Source organism: Canis aureus, chromosome 3, assembly GCF_053574225.1.
Source record: "Canis aureus isolate CA01 chromosome 3, VMU_Caureus_v.1.0, whole genome shotgun sequence".
In the NCBI taxonomy this organism is placed as follows: domain Eukaryota; kingdom Metazoa; phylum Chordata; class Mammalia; order Carnivora; family Canidae; genus Canis; species Canis aureus.
The window spans coordinates 81423338-81435742 of NC_135613.1; the positions used below are offsets into that span (position 1 = coordinate 81423338).

General features: G+C 46.7%; 1 protein-coding gene across 5 annotated transcripts in view; it reads right to left on the minus strand.

Annotated features, from left to right (window-relative positions):
• The window catches only part of KIRREL3 (kirre like nephrin family adhesion molecule 3), a 539444-nt gene that overhangs the window by 328566 nt on the left and 198473 nt on the right, over positions 1 to 12405 (minus strand). For 2 of the 5 annotated variants that reach the window (XM_077894139.1, XM_077894137.1), the window contains exon 1: positions 7193 to 7435. The exons of 1 other annotated variant lie outside the window; for it this stretch is intronic. In XM_077894139.1, coding sequence (XP_077750265.1) covers positions 7193 to 7295 — 103 coding nt within the window. In that variant the 5' untranslated portion in view covers positions 7296 to 7435. Of the gene's footprint in view, positions 1 to 7192; positions 7436 to 12405 lie in introns of those variants that run through there. 2 more of the 5 variants (XM_077894142.1, XM_077894141.1) reach the window with 1 other exon arrangement.

Genomic DNA, 12405 nt, shown 5'->3' on the forward strand with positions numbered 1-12405 from the left:
TCTCTCTCTATATATATATACACACACATGTCCTGTCGATTCTTTCTCTGAAGAACCCTGACTCATTCAAGGTCCAATGAGATATGCAAATTAAAACTGGGTTTAGAACCTAGGTCAGGGCAGAAATGCAAAAGTGCTGGAAACAGCTCACAGTTCTTACAGGGAGAGCGCTAGCTTCTGTCACAGGAAGGGTGTCAGGCTTGTGCGTGTGTGTGTGTGTGTGTGTGTACACAGGCACACGTGTGTGTTTCCCTGTGAGCTCTTTGGAGCCCAGGACTTGCATGCTTTGCTTGTCTCTATAGTCCTAGTCCTTAACAAGAAACCTGGCAGAGAGTATTTAGTGAGTGACAGATGAAAAACAAAAACTTTTGTGACTCTACATGATTTGGATACCTCTGGGCACTTTCCAAAGCTTCAGGCAGCAGGACACATTCTAGTCCATTCCCTCTGCTCCCTGCCCCTTGTACCCCTCAGGTATCTTGACAGATAGGAAAGAGGCCGGGGAAAGGGGTTGTAGGGCCTCTGAACACAAAAGCTCCTTTTACCAAATGTCTTTTCTGTGGCTGGTGCTCTGCTAGGTATGTGTGTACAGGGTCTGACATGTCAAGATAATGAAGTAGACGTTAATACTTTCTCAAAAATAAATGAAGAAGGGGCAGGAAGCAGAGATGGGAGTTAGGGGCAAGGGCCCTTAAAGCCTAACCCAAACCCCTGCAGGAAATAAAGCCCTCGGAAGGAATACCTCATGTATACCAGGAGGGAGAAGGGGCTCGGGGTCCATGCTAGGTCACCTTAGTCGCCTCTAGCTGTGGTGCCCAAAGCCCATGCACTGGGTCCCCTGGGCAGCAGAGTGGGGCCTCTGGGGCCTTTGGGATGGGCATTGCCCTCAGATACACAGGCGGAGGGGGCCTCAGGAGGGGTTAGGATTGACTTATGAATTATGGCATTTTGCTTTGGTCTTCAGAGCTCATACCCAGGACACCATGCGTGCCCTCACCCAAACCAAGTGCAGCGTGCATGTTTACAGTGTACAAACAGGGGAGGGCCGAGGGTGGATTTAGCCTCCTGTACCCCAATATTGCATCTGCATGACCTGCATCTCCCCCAGAGGCAGACCGGGGCTCCCGTCAAGTTCTTTCAGCTCCAGCTGGAAAGATTCTCCTTTGGACAGCTGGGCCCTTGGGCTGGGTGGATTTCTCCAGGGCAGGGCTCTCTCTCCGAGACGCTGACCTATCTTCTGAGCCAATGGGATCTGCCATCCTCAATGGGAGGCGAGCTGACAGCCGGCTCCTGCTGCAACACAGCTTCACACTCTGCAAAGCTTCTATTTTTAAAGGTGCTGCTCTATTAACAAGGCCTGGACACGGTCTGTAAGCTTCCTGACCCCCACAGCACCCCGGGGATGAGCCCCTTGCTGGGTCCCAGAACTCTGGCATGTGGTTCATCTTAAGAAAATAATGACTGAGCTTCTCAACATGCTATTGATAACCAGCTGTCCAGTGCACTTGAGTATGTCTACGCAGCTGGGGCAAACAACAAATACCCAACTCCCAGGTCCCCGAACAGCTACTCATTCTTAGAAATCACTGCCTCCACCTCCAGCGGTTCTGAAAAAAAAAAAAAAGGCAAAACCGTGGGAGGCGAGCAAAAGAAGCTGTTTGCCAGATGCACTCACTTAAGGAGTCTATTGATTTAAAAATTCAGATAGATTGGACGTTGGTGCCCGATGGCAAAATAGAATCTCCCCAGTCCCACTCAGCTAAGCACCAAGTCACATATCTCTCCCAGCAGCACGGACACATCTTATTAAGTTAACTTTGTCTAAGGTACACAGGCAGCGGTAACTCCTTCATCGAGGTGCCCATCTTAACTCCCTAGGAGATAAAAGGAGTCCTGGGACAGTGTCACTTCCCTTTTCTTCCCGGGACGGCCATGTCTCTCCTCTGAGCATCCCCTATCCATCCCTCAAGACTCATCTGAGCAGCCCAGCCAGGCCTTGTCCAGTGTCCAGGCCTCGGGGGCAGCCCTGAGCCTGTCCCAGTCACTCTGCTGCATAGGAAGTGGTCAAGAAATGTTTCCTAATAGAGATTGCTTTTCATGTCCTAGAAAATGCCTTTTGTGGATGGGATTTTTAAATTTTTATTTTTCAGCCTGATATGGACCTTGGAGGGGCAAATGCTGTAATTTGCTTCTTCTAGATGAGGGAGCCCAGCTGGGATTTGAATTGTCTTCTCTCAAGCAAAGTCTGGGGGCTCTCACACCACACTGGCAATGTCCCTGTTCTTTTTACCTGCAGGACTCGGACAAACAGGCTGCCTCAAGAACCCTGACTTCTGTAGCTTGGAGAACACCAGCCCTTCCTATGGGTCAGAGAGGCCCAGGGGGTCTCTAGAGAAGTGCCCTAGAGAGCAGTCAAGCTGGCTTGGGGGCCTGTGGAGCCCCCTTCACTTTGGGGGCTTTCTGTGTCTCACCAGCCCTGCTGGGACCCTGGCCTCCAGAAGCTGACCCAGCCTACGTACAGGGGGTTTCTCTCCCTAGGCCCACTGCAAGAGGAGCTCCAGTCTCTCCGAGGCTCTGTTCATACTTCACACAGGGAGGGGTTAAGAGCCTGGGGAATGGACTGCAAGTTCCAGATGAAGTTTCCTGAGATACTGGGCAGTGGGCACGGGAAGAGTCAGAAGACCTGTGTTTGGGGTCTTGGCATCTGTTCCATCTTCAGCAGGTGATGAAGCCTCACAGAACCAACGGCTGAATGAAGACACTGCCACCTACTTTCTCAGGGTGTTGGTGAGAATCAGATGAGAGGATGTGTAGGCGCCGTAACAATATACCCTGCAGGACATAGGCTGCAAGACTGGGTCTACCTGGGGTTTCAGTACCAGGTGAGCAAACAATAGGGTAAATCCAGGTCCCTTAAGAGAGACTGAGTCTTCTCCTAGTCATAGGGCCTCATCTGACCCAATGCACGGCATCCTTCCAAAGCTCGCATAAGCTGAACCAGTCTCTGGGACAAACCGAGGATTTTGGAGTTGCAGGAGTAAACAATTAAAATTTTGTAGTCGTCTGACAAGAACACCAAGGCTCCTTAGTGGAATGCCCTTTTTTCGCTTCACCAAGTCTTCTGCCTAATGTTTCTCCCCATGGGAAGAATTTTTTCGTGGGCCTTTGGGGCTGGGGGCTCACACTTAGCTGGCAGCACCCTAGCCTTCCTGGCTAGGGAGCAGCCCAGATGAAGCCCAGGAGAGCAATGTCCATGTGAGGCCTTGGGGAGGTCTTAGAAATTTGGATTTGCAACCACAGGTGCCCTGTGTGGCTTCTTGAGAGATGCCGGCACTGCCATCTGTTGGGTGTGACCACACTTCAGATGTCAAGAGAGAAATTCACTGTCTCCTCTCGGCAGGACCCCGGAGCAGCATCACCAGCCAGACCGCAGTGCTGGAACACTCGAGGCCTCTGAGCCGGACTCCGCGCCCACGCTGCAGTCTGCTGCTTGCAAATTGTTGGTAGGATCCCGATTTCTTCCAGTGCCCCCTTCATCCACAGCATGATGTTGAGCAGGTGAGAGGAGCCCAGTGAGCACAGAAAGAACCACGGACCCCCAGAGCCATAGGCATGCACGTAGCTGACATCTAATTTTAAGGGCTGACTTTCTGGAGGGGGGCTCAGGCCCAAAGATGGTCACTGACCTTTTCAAGGTCTCATGGTTAGTGACCGCAGTGCTTCTCAATCTGGGGCAATTTTGCTCCCCTGGGGACATCTGACATGGTCTGGAGTCATTTTTGATCATCATGACTGGAGGGATGCTCCTGCTTCTAGTGAGTGCAGGCCAGGGAGGCTGCAAACAGTGCAGACCCCCAGAGTCACGAACTGTCTGGCCCCAAATGCCCATGGTGTCGAGAGGTGGAAAACCCCTGGGGTAGAGGTGAAGAGGACAATATATTCAAAGGCATCAAGTCGTTCAAGGGTCTGGAAGGTCTACAGGACAGTGGCAGTTCAGGTGTGGAACGGGAACATGGAGCCAACAAAGGCAACGGTGCAGGCGAGGCTGGAAATGGAGGTGGGGCCAGGAAAAGATCTCGTACAGCAACGACGAAGTTTTGCTCCACAGACAACAAAGACTTTCTGGGTGAGCGGAAGGGCCAGGCTAGAGCTGACTCCCAGCACAGTGCTCGCCCCACAAAACCACCCTACCCTCAACACCACTCTTGGATCAGACCCGGGCAGAGGCTTGGAGAGTAGAATTTTAGCAACCCAATGCATGTCACTTCTTACCACCTACAAGATAAAAATCAGACTCATTTGTGAGTCCATAAAGCCATGTAAATCGTTTTTTTTAAAAACGATTTTATTTATTTATTTATTTATTTATTTATTTATTTATTTATTTGAGAGAGAGTGAGAGAGAGAGCGAAAGAGTGAGTACGTGAGCACAGAGGGAGAGGGAGAAGCAAACTCCCCACTGAGCAGGGAGCCCGATGCGGGGCTCCATCCCAGGAGCCTAAGATCATGACCTGAGCCGAAGGCTCCATCCCAGGAGCCTGAGATCATGACCTGAGCCGATGGCAGATGCTCAACCGACTGAGCCACCCAGGTGCCCCCATGCAAATGGTTCTATCACTGCTTTACCTACCAGGCCATTATAACATGTATAACGTCATAACAAGTTATAACGTCATAACTATTCATCTAGCAATCAATTTCCTCATTAGATTATGAATTCCCTGAGGCCAAGACCCATGCTTGATTATCCATGTATCCCTGGCACATCCCTGGGTGCTTAGAAATAGCAGGCACATCAAGCAGGACGGCCGAATACACGAAGCAACGGGGGAGGGTAGACTGACACGCTGCCCGGCTGTACAGACTGCGAGGGCTTCCTTCCCCCATTCGTTCTCCATTTTTTTAAAAATATAAGAAATGCATGCTCATGGTATAAAAAGATTTTGTAAAAACCCTACAGACAACCCAAAAGATTAAATTAAAAGCACCCAACCTCTATGATTTTGCACAGTGATAAACACAGAGAACATTTCAGTAGATATCCTGCCGCCCTTTCTGGGGCTGTATATTCATGAGGTTCACATACGCATATTTTTCTTTTTAATTAAAATGGTATCACACTATATATGTTGTTCGGTATATTGCTTCTTCACTTAAAAATACATTGGAAACTAGTGCAAAGAGTTTGTCTTGAAGCCGTGTTTGCATAGCGATCACCCGTTTTTATTTAGACTGCATCTTTGAAGAGGGGCTAAGTCGATGTGAAGTTCTTTCCATGTCTATGAATATACTTCCACCCCATGGCATTTCGTGTCTGAGGACTATGCAGTTAGGCTACAGTGTAGGAAACCATGCCTCGGACTGTTGCAATTTGTATTTTACTACGACAACATTGACAACAACAACGACAACAACGCTGCCATAAATATCCTTTTAGCTAAATCTTTGCGCTCCTCCCTAATTTTCCGTTAGTTGGAAGTTCTAGAATAGGAATCACTGGAACAAAAGTTGCATATTTTACAGCGTTTGCAAAGTACGGCCATCATGCTCTCCAGAAAGGTTGTGCCAACATAGCTTCCCACAAGCCGCCCATGAAGAGTGCCACGTTAGCTCTTTTTTGAACAAAAGCTATCACTTAGTCTGTGTAAACACCAAGACAAGCTATTTCAATTCCATTAAAGGACCCATCTATATCATTTCAGCGGAGAAGAACTGTCATTCTTATTATTCGATAGTCTACCAGATGTGTGTTCCCAGTGTTGCTACGATAAGCTGTGCAGTTGTTTACGTGCTTCTGAACACACACACACACACACACACACACACACACACACACGAGGTAATGGGTATAAAAGCACCTAGCCCAGTGCCCAGCACTCCACAGATGCCCCTGCCGTCTGTGCCCGTCACTGCTGGTGTGGGTAGAGCCCTTATCATTCTCACCTGGACAGTTGTCTGCAGCCACCGACAAGCCAATCTATATACACCGGCCCGAGTGATTTATCAAAAAATGGAAGATGGACCATGTCATTCCCTTGCTTCCGTCTTTGTCTGCTTCCCACGGGCCATACAGTAAAGTCTGGGCTCCTTGGTAAGGCTTCTAAGGTCCCCTGATCTGGTCCTGAGACCTGCGGCTTCATCACCCACACACCTGTGCCCCAGCCCTTCCCTACTAGCGAGTCTCTGAACAGAATTCAGCTCTTTAGTCCTCTGTGGCTTGGGACAGGGCTAGTCTCTCTTCCTGAAACACACTTGTTTCCTTTCCTACCTTGTTTGTCCACAGAAGTGTCTCCCGGGAAACCTATTTTCGTGCTCTTTTCTACCTGCCCTGCCTGAGCAATAGTATCTTCTCTTTCTGTAGACCCCGAATCTTGCACCATCACTGTTTGTAACAAATCTCCCCTTTTGTTGTAATGATTGTTTACGTGTGTATCTCCCCAACTAGACTGTTGAGAAGCAGAATCTTGTTTTACTTTATGTCCATACTCTCAACACCTGCCATGAAGCTAAGCAGTACAGTAGGTGCTTAATAAGTGCTCTTTGAGGGGACCCTGGGTGGCTCAGTTGGTTAAGTATCTGCCTTCAGCTCTGGTCATGATGCCGGGATCTTGGGAAGGAGCCCCATGTTGGGCTCCCTGCTCAGCGGGGAACCTGTTTTTCCCTCTCTTTCTGCCTCTCTCCCACGGTGGGTTCATTCTCTCGAATAAGTAGATAAAATAAAATAAATAAATAAATAAATAAATAAATAAATAAATAAAATCTTTGTAAGATTTATTCTTAAATCAGATTTATCTTACAAAGATTTTATTTATTTATTCATGAGAGACACAGAAGGAGAGGCAGACACAGGCAGAGGGAGAAGCAGGCTCCCTGCAGGGAGCCCAATGCAAGACTCGATCCCAGGACCCTGGGATCACTCCCTGAGCCAAACGCAGATGCTCAACCACTGAGTCACCCAGGCATCCCTAAAGTAAATGCTTTTTAAATGACTGTATGAATGGACCGATATCTTTCCATCCTTTCTTCTTCCCTTCCTTCCATCTGTCCATCTATAGGGCTCCCTCCACAACAGTCATTAGGCTAGCAAGCTTGGACGGTCTTCCAGCTTCCAGGAACTAGTCACATGCCATGCCACTCCCTTCCCAGGATTAAGTAGAATCAATGGAAGCAAGGGATCTGCCACCATATGTACCTTCAGGAGGAGCCAGGGCTGGCGGGGCTGGAGAGAACAAGTTCTTGGCCAGTAGCAGCAGCAGCAGAGCTGGAGGGGGAGGCTGCCCTGGGCCCGGCTTCATCCACCAACAGGAGCCGTCCTGTTCTGGGTGGAAGGGAGGAATGTGCTTCGGGGCCCAGACACAGGAGTGGCAGGGAAGGGCAGAGAGGGAAAGGGATTAGGAGAGGGAAGACGGGCAGGAAGCACAGAGGGAGACAGGCAGCGAGGGATGCGGATTTAAATAGGAAAACCGGGACAGGCTGCAGACAAGAAGGAAGAGAAAGAGGAGGAGACACGGACTCAAGTTAGTGTGGGCGTGTGTACGATTGTGTAAGCGCAGCATCTTCTGCTGAAAACACTGGAGAAGTGTCGTGCAGGAGAGTGCCTTAGCTTTTTACTCAATGTAATTAATTACTTTGTGGCTTTAAATAAAACCCAGCTATTCGGGGGAAGCCTGACAGGGTTTCTTTTAACTTAATGTTTGCTGAACCATCCCTTCTATCTCACTTACCTGATGTGGAACATATGCTGGGATCCAAATGACAGAGAATAAATCACTAGATTTGCTTGGCTTCTTTGAAAAATGAATTTGGGGGCTGAGATTTCTCATCAGTATATATCTTCCCCGAGCAGCCTTCTGACAGGGCCTCAAGCCTGGGGGATGTCCTGTGCAAAGGTAAACGGGTACCCAGAAGTGGCCAGATGTCCGCATCTGGCATCGTGTCTATCACCTCGGGACGCAGGCCAGGCCATCTGTGCTACGCTGACAGGTGTTTCCAGGGCAAGGTGTACTGAAATCCCAGGCATAGGATACAATCTGTGGTCTTTACATGCATCCCACTAATTTACATGGAGCTTTTAATATGCACCCGAAACATAGTACAGCAGTGAAATTCAGTGGTAATGATGTTCACACGAGGACCTTGGGCCAGAAAGCCTGGGATGAGTCTGCATCCTTGCTCTGCCACTCATAGCCTTGAGTGTGCCTCGGTTTCTTCATCTATAAAATGCAGATGAAGCAGCCGTATGGCTTGGTTTGTTGTAAATTCAAACGTTGGTCACCCTCTCCCTATCCTCCTTTCCCTGCTCTTGTTATTGGGTCTCAGCGAGTTATAAACTTCCAGTGCAGTGTCTGCCTATCTCAGATGCTAAAAGTTCCTTTCGCCTTATTAGAGACTGCAAGAGCTCCCAGGCCTCTGGACTACAATAGAGGGAGGGTTCAGAAACGTTTTTTAACTCTGGAAGTTTGGGATGGGAGTGAGAAGGGGTGTGTGTGGATGTGCACGTGGCGTGGGTGTGAGGGAGGGCGAAGGTCCCCTGGGGCCGAGCCTACATTTGCTGTCCTCCCTAACGGGAGTTTTAGAGAAGAATAAAGAGCTATGCTAGCACTTTGCTTCGTGATCTTTTCATTTAGTATCTGTGTGATGTTGAACAAATCGTTTAATCTCTCTGTGCATTAATCTCTCTGTGCATTCCCACACCCATGATGGGGAAGTGAGCTGGACTGGGCATCTTTTAAATTTTTTTCTCAGTGTTCCTTTTCACATTATAAGGGTCATGTATATGTAGTGCAGAAAGCTTGGAAAATACGTAAAAGTCTAAATGAGATCGTTAAAAACACCTATGACCCCACAACCCAGCGAAACCATCGTTGATATTTTGGTATATTCTGCTTTCTCTGTACGCAATATATTGCAGAGGGAAATCTTACCATGTGTAGGGGTTTGTCTCATACTTTTTCTTCCCCTTAAGTTCAATGACCATAAGCTTTCCATGTCCTTAAAAATTACTTAGACCTAATTTTTTTAAGGTTCCTTCTGGGACTAGAATTTTATGAAGAATGGGGCTTGCTTCCTTTCTGTTAAAAACCTTTATTCTCCCATGACACACCAGAAATCATGTGAAGGAAGGTGCTCTTGAGTGGCACCCCCAATTCCCTTTGGCTCACGCTTCATGCAAGGATATCAGATGGCTCCATGACCCACCTGGCCTACCCACTTTTCATTTGCCACCTGAGCTCTGGAGGATAAAAGCAGATTGTAGAACTGCTTTTGATTAGTCATGAACAAGTGATGGAGCTTTTTAATTTTTTTAAAAAGGATATTTATTTATTTATTTATTTATTTATTTGAGAGAGAGACAAAACAAGTCAGGAGAGGGGCAGAGGGAGATGCAGGCTCCCTGCAGGGAGCTCGATGCAGGACTCGATCTCAGGACCCCGGGATCACGCCCCAAGCCAAAGGCAGACGCTCAACCGCTGAGCCACCCAGGTGCCCTGAAAGACTAGGTCTGATATTAAAGAAGATGAGTGGGGTGGAGGGAGAGGAGTACAGAGTTTGCAGGGAGCAAATGCAGTTTGGAGGGGATGCAGAGATGCTACCAGTCTATATAGCATCTTTTGCGTGAACTTAAAGAGGAACCCCCAGGTTAACAATTCTGATCTGCTTTATTTGTACCCTGGAGTCGAACAATTAGTTGGAAACAAGGTTTCTCACTTTTGGAGTAAAACTTACAGATAAGCAGAAGGAGGTGGCTAGAAAGTGGTAATGGATTAGAGCTAGAGACATCAGCATGAATGTATGTTGAGCTTCATAAAAATAGAGATGTTACATATTAAATATTTATAGATAATATATATATACGCGAGGGTTAGCTCACATGCATATTTCCTCTCTCTGTCTTTTGGGAAGGCCTAGAAGCAACAAAACTCCAGTGGCAAAAAACACAGCTAGCATCCAGATTTTGGCTTCTAATACTGTTAACTAATAGAAGGAGCCAGAGATCCTTGGAAGAAGTGGCTGATTCTAGGACTGGGGGAAATCACATACAAGATGAGCCTAGAGCATCTTGTAGTGCTGGAAAATAAGGGAGTGCTCTGTGTTAGTCCCTAGAGCTACTATAATAACCGGGTGGCTTAAAACAATAGGAGTTGATCATTCTATAGTTCTAGAGGGCAGAAGTCCAAAATCAGGGTGTTAGCAAGGCCCTGCTTCCTCCGAAACCTGTAAGAGAGAATCCTTTCCTGCCTCTTCCTAGTTGCTGGTGTTTATGGACAATCTTTGGTGTTCCTTGGCTTGTAGACACATCACTCTAATCTCTGTCTCTGTCACCACATGTGAATCTTTTCCCTGTGTCTCTTTCTTTTTCTTTTCTTTTTTTTTTAAATATTTATTTATTTGAGACAGAGAGAAAGAGAGAGAGAGAGTATGTATGTGTGAGGAGGAGCAGAGGGAAAGGGACAAGCAGGCTCCAAGTGCAGCAGAGAGCCCAATGCGGAGCTCCATCCCAGGACCTCGAGATCATGACCTGAGCTGAAACCAAAAGTCAGATGCTTAACAGACTGAGCTGCCCAGGTGCCCCTCTCTCCTTTTCTTATGTTTATACCAGTCACGTCGGATTAATTAGCTACCCTACCCCAATATAGCTTCAATTTAACTGGTTACTTCTACAACAACCCTATTTCAAACCAAGGTTATACTCTGAGGCATTGGGAATTAGGACTTTAGCATATTTTGTTTGGGGGACACAATTCAATATAGTCCCAAAACCCTACAATGATGGGGCATATACCAAAGGGACAGAGGCCAAGTGGAAGACCGCTTGATGTCCAAAGATTCAACAATGAGCAACAAAATAAATTAAGTCATGTTGGATTATAACCCAAAGTATAAAATAAATATCCATAACTCCATACTGACCTGTGGCTACAGTATGGACTCATATTGTAAATAAATGATTGGATAAATACACCAATAAGTACACAAATAGAGGAGAAAAGACAAATCTCTCTAGTGCAGAAAATTCCAAATAATTTTTATAGATACTCTGTCTTTGAGGAGGTGGAACAGAAAGCCCTACTCCTCAAATGTGAGCTGCACAGAGTGATGCCCTTTTAAAACAATAGGGAAAGGGGGGGGAAGAGTCCTTCATGGTGGAGAAACCCAACAAACATGGCCTCAGCCAGGTGATCAATTTTAGCCTTAACAGTGACAAATTGCGGTGATAGAACATACCCAGGACAGGATGTGATCAAAATGGCACTTTACCTCTGTGGTCTCCCCCAAAACCCATTGGTAGCCTACGTCATGAGAAAACATCAGACCTAGTCGAGGGACATTCTATCAGATACCTGACCAGTACTCTTCAAAGTGGTTAAGGTCATCAAAAAAAAAAAAATCTGAGAAACCATCACGGTCAAGGAGAGCCCAAGGAGACAACGTGGTATCCTAGATGAATCCGGGGACAGAAAAAGGATTTTAGGTAAACACTAGGAAATCTAAAGGAAGTATGGACTTTAGTGAAGAATAATAATGTATCAACATTGATCCATTAATGGTAACAAGTGTATCATACTAATGTAAGATGTTACCAATAGAGGAAGCAGGGTATGGGGTATATGGGGTATATGGGAATTCCTCAAACCATTCTGCAACTTTTATGTAATTTTAAAACTATTCTCAAATAAAAAATTCATTGTAAAAAATGATACTTCTAGAATAGTAGTAATACGTGGTTATCACCTCATGCTGATACATGAACTGAATAGTGATTATCAATTGTTTTAGTAGGTGGAGTATCAATCTCAACTTACTCTACATCCCATCCCCCACCAACCAGTTGCTCTTGGCAGTGAACAGCCTCCATAACCTTATGTGGCAGCCCTAAAGTCAAAATTACCCTCTATCATCGTTCTGCCTTGAACTTATCCTGCATCGGAACATACTACTAATTTGTGCTAAAAACAAAAGAAGAGTCAGTTCCATCATAAATGGGTATACTAGAGGGATCACCTATGAATTTCCGGGAGAAATATCACAAGCCACCAATGGTCAATGGATTCATCTTCAGGAAAGCACTGCTTTCCCAAACCTGGAGAATTATAGCTCTGGTTTTCTGCCTGTTCGGGAATAGACGAACCAGGAGTATCAAAAAGGTTGATGTTCTTATAGAAAAGGCATTCTTAACTTACATTTTACCCACCAAAATAAAGTAGGGAGAGACTCTTATACCAAACTCCACTAAACCCCCATGAGGACAAAGAAGTGTGGGAGGTGGGGTTGGAGGGGTGGGTAGAGGTGGAGGGAAGTATCCCTCCAGAGCTCTGTCCTCAGATGGTTGTTCTTTATTATTTCCATGTGGCCCCATGACAGCTAGCCAGGTGTCTCTCTGTAAGGAAATCTCTGAATATAGGA